Genomic DNA, 17,828 nt, shown 5'->3' with positions numbered 1-17,828 from the left:
TGTTAGTGTGATAGGGCACTTATCCATAAGGCCAGTACTATTTCTCTTACCAGTATTTTTGCAAGTCACAGCCCTTCAAAAATTGCCAAAACCTTGACATGCTGTAATGATCAATTTCTGTGGTCAATTTCATCTCCAGATCTACGGATCTTTTGTATTCTATGTTCAGCCTGTTCCTTTAATTTTTAAGAGCAACCATAGCAGAAGTATGACTTAAAGGGTCAAACCTAAGTAAAGTCCAGCCTATTTTTTCCCTCTTCTGTCCTGGCTTTCCAGAACTTGATGGGTAGTACATACATGAAAGCCAATCCCTAGCTTTTGTGTTTTAACCATTTTATTTTTCTAACTAAAAGACAGCATATATTGTATTTATCAATATAATGAGAACACAGTGTACTCTTAGCATTAATGCTTCTCTGGCAAGCAGGCTTCCCTGTCTGCTCTTTCTTTTCCTTTGGTTTTTGTAGGGTTAGTGTCAATGTAGGTGGTGATGTCTGCTCAAATATTATGGTCATAGTTAGTAATGGTCCACAAGGGTGTGCCTTTTTGTTTCTTCTCATTTGTGGATTTTAGCTATATCCAATTAACTGTTATATATAATAGTTCCAGCACCCCGCATATACGTATATTCTGAATTCCCTGCCTATGTTCTGCTGTAGGTGGAGGGGGGTGAAAAAGTGAAGACTTTCATCAGAGTAGGAACTGGGTATTGAATAAATACCCCCAGGTTCATTTTTAACAACAACAACAAAAAAGACAGTGATTGCAGGTAATTAGTAGCCTTTTGTTGTTATTATTCTGATATTATTGTTTTTGTTCTATTAAAATGAAACTGAATTTGCCTTCTCTTTGAATGAAAATTTTTTTTCTTTTCGGAAAGTTTCAGTAGTGATGAGGAGAAAACGTGGTCTTTGGATAGGAGGAGAGGAAAATTTTTGTTTAACAGGTAGGTTAGTACAAGTTTCAAAGGACAAATAACGAAAAATCACTTTAAATCAAGTTCAGGATATTTTAGTAGTTGATTTGAGGGGGGGAGTTCTCTCAATAGATGAGAAAATACTTCGAAATTTCTGTTTCTAAGAAATATGAGTCTGGTTAGTAATGGATTAGAACTCACTGCATAACATAAGCCATGTTAGTCTATATCGACCTAAATAAATAAATGAATAAACAAATACATGAGGGATAAGGGACAACTCTTCCTTATAATAGAATTCTGATTAATAAATGCAGAAATGAATGATGGAAATAGAAAATCATTATTAAGCAAGTAACACAGTGATAATTATTATAGGCAAGAATTATTGATAGATACAAAAATTAGTGGGAAAATGTATGATGAAAAACAGTGTATTTGCAGAATCTCAAAATATCTCACTACAGGATACTTGCTGGTTACAAAGGGTAGAGAAATCTGGCAGATATCACCTTAATCAAGTTAAAAAGTTAACATCGACAGTAATGAGACAGATTGTCCTCATGTATCTCCTGATGATGCAACATCACTTCTGTGATATTCTTGCTAAAAATGCAGAGCCTCAGCCTAATCATGAGAAGGCATCAGACAAACCCACATTGGAGAACATTGTACAAAATAAGTGGCCTGGACTCTTCAAACATGTCAAGGTCATAAGAGCCAAAAACAGGCTGAGGAACTTCCATAGACTGGAGAAGGCTAAGGAGACGTGGCAACTAAATGCAAGGTGGTATCCTGAATTGGATCTTGGACTGAAAAAAAAAAAAGACATTAGTGGGACAATTTGTGAAGTTTGAATATGGACTACAGATTAATTATTTTGTATCAATGTAAATTTTATTATTTTAATAATTAACTATGGTTATGTAAGGTGTTCCCATTAGAAGTTGGGGGAATGGCGTTTAGGAACTTTATACAATTTTTTGCAACTTTTTGTAAGTCTAAAATTATTTCAAAATAAAAAGGTGTCTTGGTGTGGTTTTGAATGATTTGGAATTTGTTTGTTGGCAGGAAGAGGATAATTGAATACATAAGACACCTCATTATATATAATCTCTTTTATTATTCTCTAGGATTTTCAGTTTTGCAATCAATCTTAGTGTCCTTTTGATTTGTTTCTTTTTTCTAAGCAGTAGCCCCTTAACCTGTGGCCTGATTGAACCTTCGGTAATCATCCTAACACATTTATTTCAATTTTATAATTGTAAAGACCTCGAGCAATAATGACTTAGCTCCACATAGTAACAGAACCAGGAATTTAATACTCTGGATCAGCTTTTTTTTTTTTTTTTTTTAACTGGGTTCAGCTTTCTCTCATCTAAAGTCAAAGTATATAAAAATATTTCAGAAAATTACCTCTAATCTATGAAATCTAAAAAATGATAAGATCAAGGAATAGATCTTTTTCTAAACTTATATGTACATATTGCCTCCTGAGTAACTTAAGTTTCTTGAAGTCAGCTTTGGTATCTCTGTCCTCTTTTGTATCCCAAGCTTCCAGCCAATGCTTTGCCTGTAACAGACTCTCAATGAGTATATGGAAAAGAAGTCCAGGAGGTAGGGGCTGGAGAATAGACTGGTGTGTTTTGTGTTAACTTTATTCCAAAAGGATCAAACAGTGAGTGTGATGGAACTAACTTTGTGTGTGAGTGAGAAGTGATGGAACTAACTTTTTTGATCACACGTTTCAATAGAAAAATTGATATACCATATTAAGACCTAATTCCATACAAACCTTTGAGCTATAAAATAATAAATAGGAGATACAAGGTAGAGTAAGACACAAAAAGTTAGAGACCTCTGACTTCCCTGATGGCAGTAATGTGTCCTCGGATGAAATTTATCTTTCTTTCTTTTTTTTTTTTTTTTTTTTTTTTTTTATTATTTATTTATTTATTTATTTTTGGCTGTGTTGGGTCTTCGTTTCTGTGCGAGGGCTTTCTCTAGTTGCAGCAAGCGGGGGCCACTCTTCGCGGTGCGCGGGCCTCTCACTATCGCGGCCTCTCTTGTTGAGGAGCACAGGCTCCAGACGCTCAGGCTCAGTAGTTGTGGCTCACGGGCCTAGTTGCTCCGCGGCATGTGGGATCTTCCCAGACCAGGATTCAAACCCGTGTCCCCTGCATTGGCAGGGAGATTCTCAACCACTGCGCCACCAGGGAAGCCCTTATCTTTCTAATTTAAAATTAACTTCCATCACTATCATTGTTGACTTTTTACTGCATTAATTTCTATCCTTTTTCTCATTAGAATTTCATCTGTGTCTAAAATATCTCCTGTTTGCTTTGTCTTCCATCAACTCCGTTGGACTTAGCTGTTACATAAATTGCTTGTCATTGAAAAAAATCATAATTTTTAGGGGTTGCCTTTCAGGGGTTTGAAGAAGGTCTTCATCAGTCCAGAAACTATATTAGGTGGTGGCAGTTAGAGTACAAACAAGACTGTCCCACAGAATCAAAGACCTCAAGTAGCTTCTTTTGGGGGGGGGGGCGTGTTGTTAAAAATAGATTTCTAGAATATCACTGAGGTCTCTCAGGCCCAGATGACATCATTCCCCAAGTACCATTGGCCCAAAAGTTAATGTCGTATTAGAGTATTTGTCCTCCACCTGCAGTGAATCAGTGACTAAGTCAAGAATTATACTCTGATTCTTAATGCCTCCGATCTCTTCACGAGCCTGTACCTTCTGTCTCCAACTCTGCATTTTATTTGAGACACCTTTGTCTTTCAGGAAAGATGCCCACATAGTATTATAACAGATGAAACAAAACTGGCTTTCAGTATGAGAAAAGCCTAGCCATACTTTTAAAAAAATTATGGTAAAATACACATCATGTAAAATTAACCATGATTTTTTTTTCCAGTGATTGCTAAGGAGCTTTTATTTAAGGTGCCAGATGAAAAGGCAACATTTTCCCCCCAACTGGAAAAGATGTTATAACTAAATTTACATTTTAGGAGATTTTACTTGGCACATAGAAGACTGAACTTGCCCATTTTGTGGTTCTTCATACATTTTAGCTAACTTAGTTTAATTCATTTGCAAAATAAACAAGTTGAATTTTTTTGTGAGGGGGAGAACTGTTTTCATTCCCTTTTAAAATATATTTGTTAAATAACATTTTAGATGCCTCATTTTTAAGGGTTTTCTCAAAGCAGACTTCCTTCCATTAGTTGCAAGAACTTTCATCTAGATATATTTTATACCAAAAATATGTCATGTTTTACAGCTGGAATTGCCAAGGCTAAGACTGTGTCCTTTATCAACTTGCCGAATGTCTGAAAACCTAATCTAAAGTCCTTTGATTTTCTCAGTTACAAGTCTTTTAAGCAATGTCAATATATTTATATGTTGACGTCAGTGGAATTATTATTTTTAGAATGCCAGTTTAAGAGCAGTTAGCTTTTCCTGCATCTGCCTTTGAAATGCAATTTAAAAATGATTAATCTGAAATGTCATTTAGTTAGATGTGAATCACTGTTTTTTCCTAGTGGCATCTGAAATGGAAGTGGGAGTCTAGCCACAAGAAATATCTCAGGCATTTCTTTTCTACCAGGGCATGGATGGCAATGAATGACCACCAAAGACCCCATGAGGTGATTTTCGTCAGAAGAAATGATTTTTCTGTTGCTTAGAAAGTACTCTTTCCTAGGTGATTAATGAAGTTCTCATTTTTCCTGAGACAGTATCTACCTGATCTTAGTCTTAGCTTATCTTAGCCTAGTCTTAGTTCTTAGAACTATAATCTTTTTTTGTTGTTAGTCACCCCAGCTACTCCCTACACTTGAATCTTCAGGCTTTGTTTAAAGAATGATGTCCAGTAGAACTATAATCTTTTAAAAATGTCTTAAGGGCTTCCCTGGTGGTGCAGTGGTCGAGAGTCCACCTGCCGATGCAGGGGACACGGCTTCGTGCCCCGATCCGGGAAGATCCCACATGCCGTGGAGCGGCTGGGCCCATGAGCCATGGCCACTGAGCCTGCGTGTCCGGAGCCTGTGCTCCGCAACGGGAGAGGCCACAACAGTGAGAGGCCCGCGTACCGCAAAAAAATAAATAAAAATAAAAATGCCTTAAAAGAGAAGAGGAGTATCATTTGTATACGTGCCCAGATAATTTGGGAAGTCCAAAAATTTGGTTGTCTGGTCCTGTTAGATGCTGATAAAAGAACAGGAGGTGATCACTGAGTTCTGTAACTGATGCCTTGAGCAGCGAATCCTAGCCATGGCAGAGGACTGGGGATGATTTGGGAATGGCTGCTTCTGTTACTGCATGAACAGTATAAGGAAAAAGAAGTTTGTGGACAGCTGGTATAGAGAGGATCCAGTAAGCCAAACAAGAAAAAGGGATCATAAAAAGACTGGTAACTCAGGGCTCTGTGATGACTGAAATCTCACCTTTTAAATGTCTCTGCTTTCAGATTGCCTGTTTGGTATCTGTGGATCAGTTTCAGCTTTATCAGCGGTTAAAATCTGAACGAGGTATGTAAACACTCTTCTTTTTATCCTGATGGTGAATGTGGTTTTACATGTGACCTCTTAACCCTAACCTGTGTGGAAGATTAAGGCAGCTGTGAGCTGTCAGAAAAGCCACCAGGGTACTCAGAAAAAGACGAACGGTAATTGCAACATAAAATTTCAACTTTCTCAGCCACAGCCAGGAAAAAAAAATGCAGACTGGCAGGAAACAGAACTTTCCTTATGTTGGTTGTTTTGTATTTTTAATTGGGCTCACGTGAGAGAAGTTCTGCAAAAGTTGGGTAGTTTCACAACAACAGTAAGACAAAGAAAGTGACCCTCAAAATGGGTTTTACCACCAACTTCCCTGCTCTTGAAGATCACTTCAAAACATTCATCCATCCAAACATTTTCACTGCTCATTGTAATAGTCACCGTTTGTTCTTGTTCAGTCAGAGTGATGGCTGAGTAATCTTTCTAATGCTGTTTCCAATGTATCGGACTAATTTTCTTTCTGACTTTAGACTTGGGGTAATTTATATAGCTTTTCTATTTGTACTGCCTTTTTATCTGTAGGAATTATTTTTTGGTGTACTTTTCCATATCTGAGAAGTAGAAGAAAATTGTTTCCTCTGGAACTCATAGGCCTCGTTGAGTGTATAAAATCAACTCTAATCTAGCATGAATGTACAGTTTTCTGATTGCTACCTTTTTAATCTGGGTTAATAAAGTCTAGCGGTAAGAGGGTAGGGGAAGAAATGAACATTTTTTTTTAATGTGCCAGTAAATTTGGTAAAAAATTTATCTCATTTAATTTTTGCAATTACCCTGACAGATAATTCTTACATGAAAAAATAAAAAAGAGCATGTGGAGCATAAAGGGGGTAAGAATAGGAATATTCGCAGGAGAATCGCAGGATGACATTCACTACCTTTGACCAAAGTTTGGTTCAGTCTCACAGGCTTATTTTTTTTCAGCAAGCCAAAAGCAGATTCATCTCTCATGGGTATATCATTTAACTAAATTTATAAGACTGATATATGGAGTTTATTTAAAAATTATTGGACTACATTACTTGAATTACATTTTTGCCCTATAGGAAGATGCAAAAAGGATGTTGTGGAACATAGAATCAGAACCAGAAGAGTCAAATGAATTTTAGGTTTAATGGATGAAGACATAGCCTGATACGCCATCTACACTGTCCTGTGTAGATTCTGAGCTAACTAGAGGAATTAATGATGGGGTAGTTTATATTGGCCCTCCCTAATCCATCCACGTGGGCTGATTAGGTTGAGCATTATAACATCAGATGCTGGTGAATGGTATCAGACATCTGCCCTGCCATTTTCCCATTTTATCCCAATATCCTCCATTATAAAAATAAATTACTGCTGGAACATAGGCATTAACCCCGTGGATGGATGTGGCTGGTAGCAGTGCCATGATTTGAGGGCTCTTACCTGGAGAAAGTCAAAGGAGTTAGGCTGGATTTTCAGACTTCTTAAATGGTGAGACCTGTCAATCTCACCAGTCCCACTCAGTAACCAGGGCTCATCCCATTTATAGGGTTCCCTTGCCCCAGATGCATCTCTCCTCCAGACCATCGACCTCCTCCCCACCCACACATTGCCCCATCTTGTCAGTAGCAGGCCTTATTCCTCATTGTTTACAAACATTTTATTAAATAAAATGTCTTTTGCAATTAATTAGACAGATTCTAATAGTATCAGGAATTAAAACTTTCTGTGAGTTGGTTCTCACTGATGAATATAAATTTTTAGTGTATTCTAAAAATAGTGGCTAAGAGCCTGTGTGGGGATGCAGGCTCCACCCCTTACTAGCTGTGTGACCTTAATTTCTGTACCTCAATTTTTCACCTGTAAAATGTGGATATTAATAGTCCCTATACCATGGGGTTCAGATGAGGATTAAATGAATTAATACATATAAAACACTTCCTTGAGTACTTCCTGTATCTCAGTGTTCAAAATATTAGGTTGTTGGTAATAAAAATGCTAATAAAGTATATTCACTGTTCTGCTTCTATTCCCTTTTTCTAAGATGAGACAATCATAACATTCTCTAGGAGATATCCTCAGATTGAAATAGATGTTATGATTGTCTTGTTGTCAATGGGATGAGAACACTTGAAATTAATTGGCCACATCCATTTTTTTTGGCATTGTACATTCTGTGAGTTTGGAAACATTTATGATGATATGTATCTACCAATACAGTATCATACAGAGTAGTTTCACTGCCCTGAAAATCCTCTGTGCTCTGCCTGTTTGTCCCTTCCTCCCCCTTAACCCCTGGCAACCACTGATCTTTTTACTGTCTTCATAATTTTGCCCTTTCCAGAATGTTATATAATTGCACTCAAACAGTATGTAGCCTTCTCAGATTGGCTTCTTTCGCTTAGTAATATGCAGGTAAGTGCCCTATCCATCTTTACAATAGGAATAGCCTTGTCATATGCAAGGTGCACATGGAAGATTATTGGCCAGGACTCTTACTCTGCCCCGGATAGCGCTTGGATAGATGCTACCACACTTTGCCTTGTGACTTGGACTTTTCGAGGTTCTTGTTTTCAACCCTACTTCCGACTGTCTTATTTCTTCATTAGATGTGATAATATATTCAGTCTGGTTACAAGTTAAGCAGGTTTTGGAGTCAGTCTTTTTTTATAGGTGGTCTTCCATATCTCTGATGCATTATAGATCAAATAGTTTTACTCATACATGGAATTTATTTTTTCTCTCAAGTTCTAAGCATATGCCCCATACAGATGCCATGAATTGACAACTGATTTTATTATTCTCATTTTATAGATGAAGAAACTGAAAACTGGAGAGATTGAGACTTGCTTAGGACCATATAGGTGTGTCCAAGCTTCCTCATCTATAAAATGTTTTGAATTCTATAATTTTTTATTGTAAAATAAATACAACATAAAATTTACCACTTCACCATCTTAGGTGTACAATTCAATGGCATTAAGAACATCCACGATGCTGTGCGGCCATCACCACCATCCACTTGCTAAACTTTTATCACCCTAAGCAGAAACCCTATAACAATTAAACAATAATTTTCCATTCCCCTCTTCTCCCAGCCCCTGATAACCTCTAATCTACTTTCTAGCCTGTGAATTTGCAGTCTAGACATTTCATATAAGTGGAATCATACAGTATTTTCCTTTTGTGTCTGGCTTATTTCACTTAGTATAATGTTTTGAAGGTTCATCCACGTTGTAGCATGTATCAGAACTTCTTTTTATGGCTAAATAGTATTCCATTGTGTACATATACCACATTTTGTTTATCCATTCATCTGTTGATGGACATTTGGCTTGTTTCCACCTTTTGGTTGTTGCAAATAATGCTACAGTGAACATCGGGGTACAATCCCTACTTTCGATTCTTTTGGGTACGTAGCTAGCAGTGGAATTGCTGGGTCATATGGCAATTCTATGTTTAGTTTTTGAGGAACTGCCAAACTGTAAAACTCTGTAATTTAATTAGACATTTATACTATTGTAAAGGATGGAAGTATTTTTTAATTAAAAAGATTTTTTTGTCTGCATTGGTTCTTTGTTGCTGCATGTGTGCTTTCTCTAGTTGCAGCGAGTGGAGGCTACTCTTTGTTGTGGTGCACAGGCTTCTCATTGCGGTGGCTTCTCTTGTTGCAGAGCACGGGCTCTAGGCGTGCAGGCTTCAGTAGTTGCAGCACGTGTGCTCTAGGCACGGCACGTGGGCCCTAGAGCGCACGGGCATCAGTAGTTGCGGTGTGTGGGCTCAGTCGCTGTGGCTCGCGGGCTCTAGAGCACATGGGCTTAGTTGCCCCGTGCCATGTGGGATCTTCCTGGACCAGGGCTCGAACCCGTGTCCCCTGCATTGGCAGGCAGATTCTTAACCATTGCACCACCAAGGTAGTCCCATATGGAAGTATTTTAAATTTGGAAATTTGTTAAATCTGATGATGATTTGGTTCAACTTCCTCATTTTATAAAAAAGGAAACTGAGACCCAGAGACGTTTTGATCTTAGGTGATTTTGGAAGGCAATTTGTACTCATGTAATTCTTCCTCAGCATCCATTATAAATAATTATTATTAGAAAATAGACATTCCAAGTAAGAATAAGTTTAATAACATTCCAAGTAAGAATAATTCTTAATTCCAAGTAAGAATTAAGTAAATGCAGTTTACTTGATAGGAATAATCTTTATCTAAATTGTATACCTCCGTTTTACATAATAGACTTCGTATTCACCTCTAACTCAACACTTACCAGCTAGGTGACTTTGAGGTCTATGTCATGAAAATATTTTATGTGGAACTCCTTAAGAGGGGATCTTGAGATGTATTAAATACTAATATTATGAAGGGGTTAAATGACTAACTGGTGGAAACTAAAACTCATTGGCTGGACTCAGATAGAATTGGAGAGATTGTTTTTACTCTGAAAAAAATGTAGAATCAGATTAGTGGCAGCTCTGTATCTTAGTAAGAAAAATTATCATTAGTCTTGTCCAATTCTTATTGCCTACCAAGTTCTTTTTTAGTTTTTAGTTTGTCATCCAGTGTTTTAGTTTTCTTCTACATTATGTTACATATATGATTAGCTTGTCTTCTGTGTCTTTGTTTTCATCTGCATCTTTGTGGGGAAAATCTTTTGAACAGAAATGGGCCCAAATCACCACTCTGTTTACACAAAGCAGAGAAGTGTCAACTTGGCATTGATTCTGTGGATTCTGTGAATCCACTTTTCATCCATCTGTGATTTTTCCATTGGCTACTGCTGTGTTTGTGGGTTTTCTGTGTCTGTCTTCCAGTATTAACAAAGAAAAGGGAATACTGAGTTTGGCATGTGTTAGTGATTATTGCTTTACTCTCTTCTGGTTCTCAAAGCACATGTCTGATTATTAAGGCTAGAATTTTGTTTGTCTCTTGTTTCCAGAACCTACTTTTTCAAATTAGTTTTTTGGAAAGTTGAGTTAAGATTATGCATTTCTAGTCCTTAAGAGTTTTTTTCTAATTTTCGTGATCCTTTTTACTTACTGTAACTGCAAGTTGCTTCAGTTCCTTGGTGGGTGAATGTGTCTGTTCTTGGATATTTGTATAGTTACCAAGTGGCTAGAGACTCTTACAAATGGTTTAAATGCCATTATTGTTCTCCTTCATAAAAAAAGTGAATACAATAGGGCTTTATTTTCCTGTTATCATCCGTTAATCCTACTGTATTCATTCATGTATTCAATATGTACTTATTTATGTACTGAGTATCTGTGTGTGCCACGTGCAATTCCAGATGTGGCTTCAAGCTATGGTTCCATTTTTCTTTGAAAGCGCTTTTGTTCTCAGCATTTTTCACAAAACGCCTCCTTTCTTTTTTTTAAAAAAATAATTAATTTTTGGATGCGTTGGGTCTTCGCTGCTGTGTGTGGGCAAGGGGGGCTACTCTTCGTTCTGGTGTGTGGGCTTCTCACTGTAGTGGCTTCTCTTGTTGTGGAGCACGAGCTCTAGGTGCGTGGGCTCAGTAGTTGTGGCACGTGGGCTCAGTGGTTGTGGTTCGTGGGCGCTAGAGCGCAGGCTCAGTAGTTGTGGCGCACGGGCTTAGTTGCTCCGTGGCATGTGGAATCTTCCTGGACCAGGGATCGAACCCATGTCCCCTGCATTGGCAGGCAGATTCTTAACCACTGCGCCACCAGGGAAGTCCCTACAAAAGCCTCCTTTCATTTTGAGCCTTAACATTTATGAGACGGCTCTTCAAATTTCATCTTGCTCTTGCATTTGCCCTTGGTGAGATGCTCCCACTCCATCATTTCTATCTAATTATTAAGGTCTTATCTCACCAGAGCTCCTGTGTAGCTATTTGGTTTCTTTTAGTGTTTTTACTTTTTAAGACTGGGTGATACTAAATGACTTTATCATGAGTTCAGTTTTATATTTTAACACCTCCCATCTCTCATTAGTCACCTTCCTTTTCATAGTTTCTGATCACAAGCTCATTCTTATCATCTGTGTGTGTGTGTGTTTTCTTTTTAAGCCTGATTTTCTGGTGTTTTGTGGTAAATGTATGACTAAGTCTAGGGTTTCCTTCCCAAGCTATTCTGTGCTTTCAGATGGTAACGCTTTCTCCTTGGTTTCACACTTCTTCAACTTGACCATCCCATTCATTTTGTTGATCAGTTTTAAACCTAACACAGCACCCTCTAGATGTTACAGCTCTCCTCTGAAAAACTGAAGTGTCTGCAAGAAAAGACATTTATTAGAAGTTGGGTGAGATTTCTAAAGGGACCTGAATAAGAGGCACAGTGTTCATAAGTGTTTTCCTCTTCCTCTCTGCAAGTCCATTTCCTCATCTATAAAATGGGGATAGGGGCTTTCCTGGTGGCGCAGTGGTTGAGAGTCCGCCTGCCAATGCAGGGGACACGGGTTCGTGCCCCGGTCCGGGAAGATCCCACATACCGCAGAGCGGCTGGGCCCGTGAGCCATGGCCGCTGAGCCTGTGTGTCCGGAGCCTGTGCTCTGCAACGGGAGAGGCCACAACAGTGAGAGGCCCGCGTACCGCAAAAAAAAAAAAAAAAAAAACAAATAAAATGGGGATAGTAATGGAATGATGGTCCCAGAGCTGCTGTAGAGAATAAATGAGTTAATATTGTGTATGTCACAGAGTGCATTCAATGAATTATTCGGCCATTATTGTTATTCTTCTTGTTATTCATCACTACCACCCCCGAATCTTGTCCCCAGTTTTCTAAACTAAACTAAGAATCTTCCAGAACCCAGATCACGTCTTGGAGTGAGTGCACAATGATATCACTCTGTTTTCTTTTCATCTTAATTCAGATCTTTTTCCGTGTGTTTCCTTCCTTATTGTCCTAGATTCTAGAGAGTTGTAGAGAAATTTGATAATCAAGGCAAATTCCTTACCCCACCTATCATATCAGTTTCCTTCATACAGTATATTCTTACTCAAAGCATCAATCCGCCTTCTCTGAACACCTCCAAGGAGATTGTGACTTGCTGAGATGGAGCATTCAGAGTTGCTGCTTCAAAGAGAAAAGATTCCCATGGTGATGGGGGGATTGAAATCTATTTAATAACATGATTATGTTTTTACATAAATAATGGTATTCTAGGAGTAAAAAGGCCTGATCCCATCACATACTCACTAACCATGTGTTATGCAGACTCCCAACTTCTGTTGGTCTCAATATAACAGTGTTAGGCTAGATAACCTCAGAAGTTGTTTCCAAGTTTGAAATGCTGTGGTTCTCATCAACTATCTTGAGAGCAACCCCTCTGCTGACGGCGACCTCTGTTTGGGTGTATTTACTGTAGCAGATGTTAATTCCAATCAGTTTCGTTTAATTGCATTTTAACTAGCTGCAGAAGACCTTTGTTCTTTGAGATAGTGGAAAGCAAATTAATTTTGGCATAATTAAAAATGCAGTGGGTTGTAAAAGTTAAAACAGTTTGATTTAGCTCAGCTGATAATTAAATTAGCTTGAGTGCATGGCATTTCCCACAATAATAAACGTGCCTCCGATGTCTTTTTTGGTACAGCCTCACAATGGTAGAAGATGGCAGAAAAACAACTTGTGTTAGCTGAGAAAATATCTAGCCGAATAAAAAGTAAGCTTCACATATCTAGTTCCAGGTGGGAAAACCAAGGGTCTGGAGTTTAGTTTTTGAAAGCTGAAAACAGTTATTGGGGTCAGACGTGGTCTGTAGGTTTCACGACAGTTTTATTTTCTTGGAATGTGTCTATGTCCTAATAATTGTCAGAGTATAGAAGTAGAAAATAGTTTTAAATAGCATTTCCTGCCTTATGTAATTTACACCAAGAAGCAGAATCTGAAGATCAAATAGTCTTGGGACTTTACTTCAGTAATCAATTCTAATTTTCATAAGTAAATTCCAGTTCAAGTCTGTGACTTCCTCTGTCTCTGATGTAAGTATGTTACAATTAATCACTTTTCAGTCATGTCCTTATTAAAGTGTTGAGGGTACTGTTCTCTTTTTCTAGGTTTCTGAGCTTTGCCCCATCTCAAAGCTGCAGAAAGTTTTCATCACTGCTGATACAGAAGAGATTATTTGAATATGCATCAGTTCTTTTTTTTTTTTTTCATCTTTGGAATAGAAATTGGGAGGAGGAAGAAACTGAACCTTAAATGTTTTGAATAACGTGCATTTTGTTTATCTACATAATAACTGTGTTTCCTGAGCCCAAAGCCAGGAGGTAGAATTGAATTCACAGTAATAGTAATAAAGAGTGTTTTAGAAAGTCCTCTGTTCAACCCCGGGGGCTCTCCTTCCCTTCAAACTCCTCTCAGATGATTGGTGTGGAGGAGAAGACAGCTCTTGTTCATGTGATAGCGATTTGGCTACCACCTGGTATCCATTAATACATTCCTTTTTGGCTTGGCTTCTGGGAAGTCCTGTTAGCTGCCGGGGCTGCCAATTTCTAATGGCTCTTCAGCTTTTTTCACCTTTTCTACCACTCTGGCTTCTAGGCCCTGCTTGTGGTATACTCTGTTACCTAAGGTATATGAAGCAAAATGGTGCTCTTAATGGCACATTGGAATGTTAATAATTTAAAAAAAGCAAGACAACTCTTTTAGCTTCTTTTGACTTTTACTTGTAGCTGCTTTTCTGGGAGCCAGGCTGAAGGATAATGTGAAGGACAGGTGCTATATTGTATTCAGATCCCTTTTCAGTGTAAGCTGGCCAGAATTGTATGTCTAGATCCCTATTCTGTTGTGGGAAGCTCTTCTCCAAGAGACTCCAAGATGCCCTATACAAATATCTCTCTGAAGAGTTGTGTCTGTTCTCTGAAAATATCTAGACGCAGGGATGAACAATATAGAACCTTGCCATAGATGCTTTCATTATCTTTTATTACCATAGGGAATTGATCTACAGATACTTTTGTTTTGTTTTGTTTTGCGGTAGGCGGGCCTCTCACTGTTGTGGCCTCTCCCGTTGCTGAGCACAGGCTCCGGACGCGCAGGCTCAGCGGCCATGGCTCATGGGCCCAGTCGCTCCGCGGCATGTGGGATCTTCCCGGACCGGGGCACGAACCCGCGTCTGCTGCATCGGCAGGCGGACTCTCAACCGCTGCACCACCAGGGAAGCCCTACAGATACTATTTCTTACGTTGCTTCACTCATTTACTCAATGAATGCTATGTTCCAGGTACATGTCTAGGTCAGTAGTTGTCAGCTGGGTGACTACATCCAACTGCATCTCTACCAGGAAATCTTGACAGTTTCACCTTCAGACTATGCTCCACATTTTTAGTACTTCCACGTCTAACGTATATCATCTTGGATTAGACGTATCATCTTGGGTTAGGTAACTGCAATAGCCTCTTACTAGATCTCTGTGCTGCCACTTCGTTCTGTTACCAACTATTTTTCCTACAGTAGCCAGAATAATCTTCTAAAAGTGGAAGTCATATCACAGCACTCCCCTGATCAAAATGGCCTTCTCCTCCAATGGCTTCTCACCACGTTTAGGCCTTATCATCATCTGCGACCAGACCCTTGACGACTATCCCCAGATTATTTCCTGTGATGCTCCCCTCTGCTTACTTAGCTCCGTGTAAGACTGGACTGCCTTATTACATGTGTAAATCCCTTCTTTTGCATTATTTGGATAAAAGTTGGAAATCTTTCAGACCCAAAGCCATGTGTAGGTTGGCTACGTATTCACGGTTCTCACTTATAGACTTAAATGTGATTTTTAAAATTGCACAGCTATAAAAAACCCTCAAAAACAGAAGTGATGTTTGCTCAGTATCATCTGGTTCTTACAAATGTTAATTGTCCCAAAGGCTTATCTTTCCCAATTCTAACCAAATTAATACTGTAGTCACCCAGTTGAAAGAGTAGAAAGTATGCATTTGAGCTGAGCCGTCTCTGTCATGAATCAAAAATAGAGAAGGCAGAGAGAAAAACACATTAAGTATTCTTCGTGTCTTCAGGCCCAGAAACACCAATGTACCTTTCCTTCTCATTCAGAAATGTCCATCATGAATTTCTGCAGCGTGTGGCTGTTTGACTATAAGGGAGAAATCTCTGCGGTCCCGTCTGTACATCCAGTAAGAGAAATTGAGTCACTACTCCGTTGAATACTCATTCCCTAACTCCTTGCTAACTTAGTTTGCTCCTTACTTTAACATAGAAATATAAACTGAGAGGACTTTAATGAATTTGGCTAGATTGCCCCCACCCCATCCCCTACCCTCCTACCCACCAGGATAGTCATTTACTCTGCCTTTAATGGTTTATCAAGAAGGCAATAATGACACACCTTTTTTGGCAAATATCTTTTACATAAGCAGAGCAGTATTTAAAAGTTGTAGGACACGCTCAAGTACCTGTGTAAAAAAAAAAAAAAATCTGTGCCCCAAAACAAACATTCCATAAACAAAAGATATTGTATTGCTACTGTGGGTACCTCCTGTATGGATAGACATTTCTCCAGGCTTTAATCATGTGATTCTAACTAGCAGGACTTTCTTTTTATTGAAATTATTTAAAAGGGAGGCTGATGGGAGAAGGGGGCCCCGTTTGAGAGAAGTCATTGGTTTAAATTAGTAGATATCTGGTGTTCCTTTTCTCCCGGAGCCCCCTGCATTTATAAAAGGAAATTTTTTGATCCCCTGGGATGGAGGGGAATATAGTTAATGCATCCCATCTGATGGTACTGATTGGCCTAGTGAGGGGGGCTTGGCAGCCTGCTAGGGAGACCCAGAAACACTTCCTTGTGATGTGCTGTGTTTCTAAGTGGAACCTAAGCCTGTCCTCTAGGGTAGCTCTCCCTGGAGTTGAAGAACCCAGACAGATATGCAAGAAGCAGTTAATGAATAGTAAACTAGAATATATAACCAAATACTAAGTACTCTTTTAGAAGAAGATGTAGACATTTGTGAATGTGACTTCCGGGATAAATACCTGTCTGTATATAGGATGTTCAGGAAGTGGGAAGAGTTGATCAGCAAATCTGTTTGAAAGAACCATCCCTTCTATTATAGTATTGACTTCTTTTTGTGCTGTGTGAGTTCTGTCCTTCACGTTCCCACCCGGTGCTCCATACTTGTCTGTGCTGGAGTTGGTTTTATATATTTATGTGTTCACTCTCAGTTTGGCTTGCTTTCAATGATGTATTGTAAACAGATTTTAGGGGGGTGGGGAAGGCTTTGATTTATAGTGCTTACCAATTTCTGTGGTGTAAATACTTCCACTGTGGCTGATTTCCAGCAGCCAATGTGATGTCGCTGAACATGGAGTTGGAAAGAGATGCAGTGGGTTCTTGTGAACTGGCAAGAACCCACTTCTGGAGGTGACTGCCAGTATCCTTGCTCAGTGTTTCCTCTAAGTGCAGAAGCTTTATTCTAATATCTGGAAGGAGACTCTTCTTTCACTTTTACACCTTGTAAACTCTGGCTGCCTACAGAATTGCTATTCCAGGGATTTCTTTTTTTTTTTTTAATCTGTGTTTATGTGATGCTTTAGCTCTTTCTAACTTAATCTCGTTGTGTTTCATCTCAGCATGTGTCACCTGCTTTGTACTGTGATTAGGAGGGACTAGTTTTACCTTCTGATTTTAGAGCTGATTAAAAGGGGAAACTTTAATTGTGGATACTTGGACAAAAAAGCATAAAAAACGTTCTGTATATAAGAATGTTTCTGTATTTTAAAAACTTTCTTACTTCCATCCCCTAAGATCTGTTCACAGATATTTGTTAATAGTTTTATTTTTGTTATCTTGTGAGATGTTTTGTCAGTTATTACATAGCTTATTATTAATACTTTTTACGTTGTATTTAAACATCTCTTTCCCTTCTCATACTGTGAGATTTCTCAGGAGCAAAGCCTCTATACACAGGGTGTCCAGTAAGTAGCTGAAATTGATCATTTGTTGAATGAACAATGAATAATAGACATTTGTCTAATTTTCAGTCTTATCATCACAAGAGGTCAGACCTGAGGAAGAAATTTGGAATAGTCCAAATTAAAATGAGAGTTGAGGCTTAGTCATGGCGTGAGCTCTATAAATAAGTAAAATCTAGGACTAAGTCTTAGATACCATCCATCGTTGGAGCAAAGGAAGCGGTATTAATGATAAAGGGGAAAGGAAGATTGTGGGAAGAAAACAGAGAGGCCAGTGCCTTAGATAGAGTTACAAGAAGAGTGTCAGATAAAAGATGGATTGAGAAACATTTGTTGGATGTGACTAGAGGAATGTCAGTTGTACCTTTCAGAGAACAGTTTATTTAATGTGTTGGGAGTAAAAACTTTGTTTTAAAGACTTAAGGAGGGTATGAGGGGATAGGAATGGGAATCAGAGAATGTGGATCGCTCACCCAATGATTAAGATGAG

General features: G+C 38.6%; 1 protein-coding gene across 7 annotated transcripts in view; it reads left to right on the top strand.

Moving 5' to 3' along the window:
• RNF144B (ring finger protein 144B) overlaps window positions 1-17,828 on the top strand; it is a 274,965-nt gene that overhangs the window by 49,844 nt on the left and 207,293 nt on the right. For all 7 annotated transcript variants that reach the window (XR_004352057.1, XR_004352056.1, XR_004352058.1 and 4 more), the window contains one exon: window positions 5,392-5,452. Coding sequence is in view for 2 of the 7 variants with exons in the window: in XM_032647447.1 (XP_032503338.1) it covers window positions 5,392-5,452 (61 nt within the window). In the remaining 5 variants the exon portion in view is untranslated. The remainder of the gene's footprint in view (window positions 1-5,391; window positions 5,453-17,828) is intronic.

Source organism: Phocoena sinus, chromosome 11 (assembly GCF_008692025.1).
Source record: "Phocoena sinus isolate mPhoSin1 chromosome 11, mPhoSin1.pri, whole genome shotgun sequence".
NCBI classification, from domain to species: Eukaryota; Metazoa; Chordata; class Mammalia; order Artiodactyla; family Phocoenidae; genus Phocoena; species Phocoena sinus.
The sequence above is the reverse complement of the archived record's forward strand: the minus strand, read 5'-3'. Positions and strand labels throughout refer to the sequence as shown.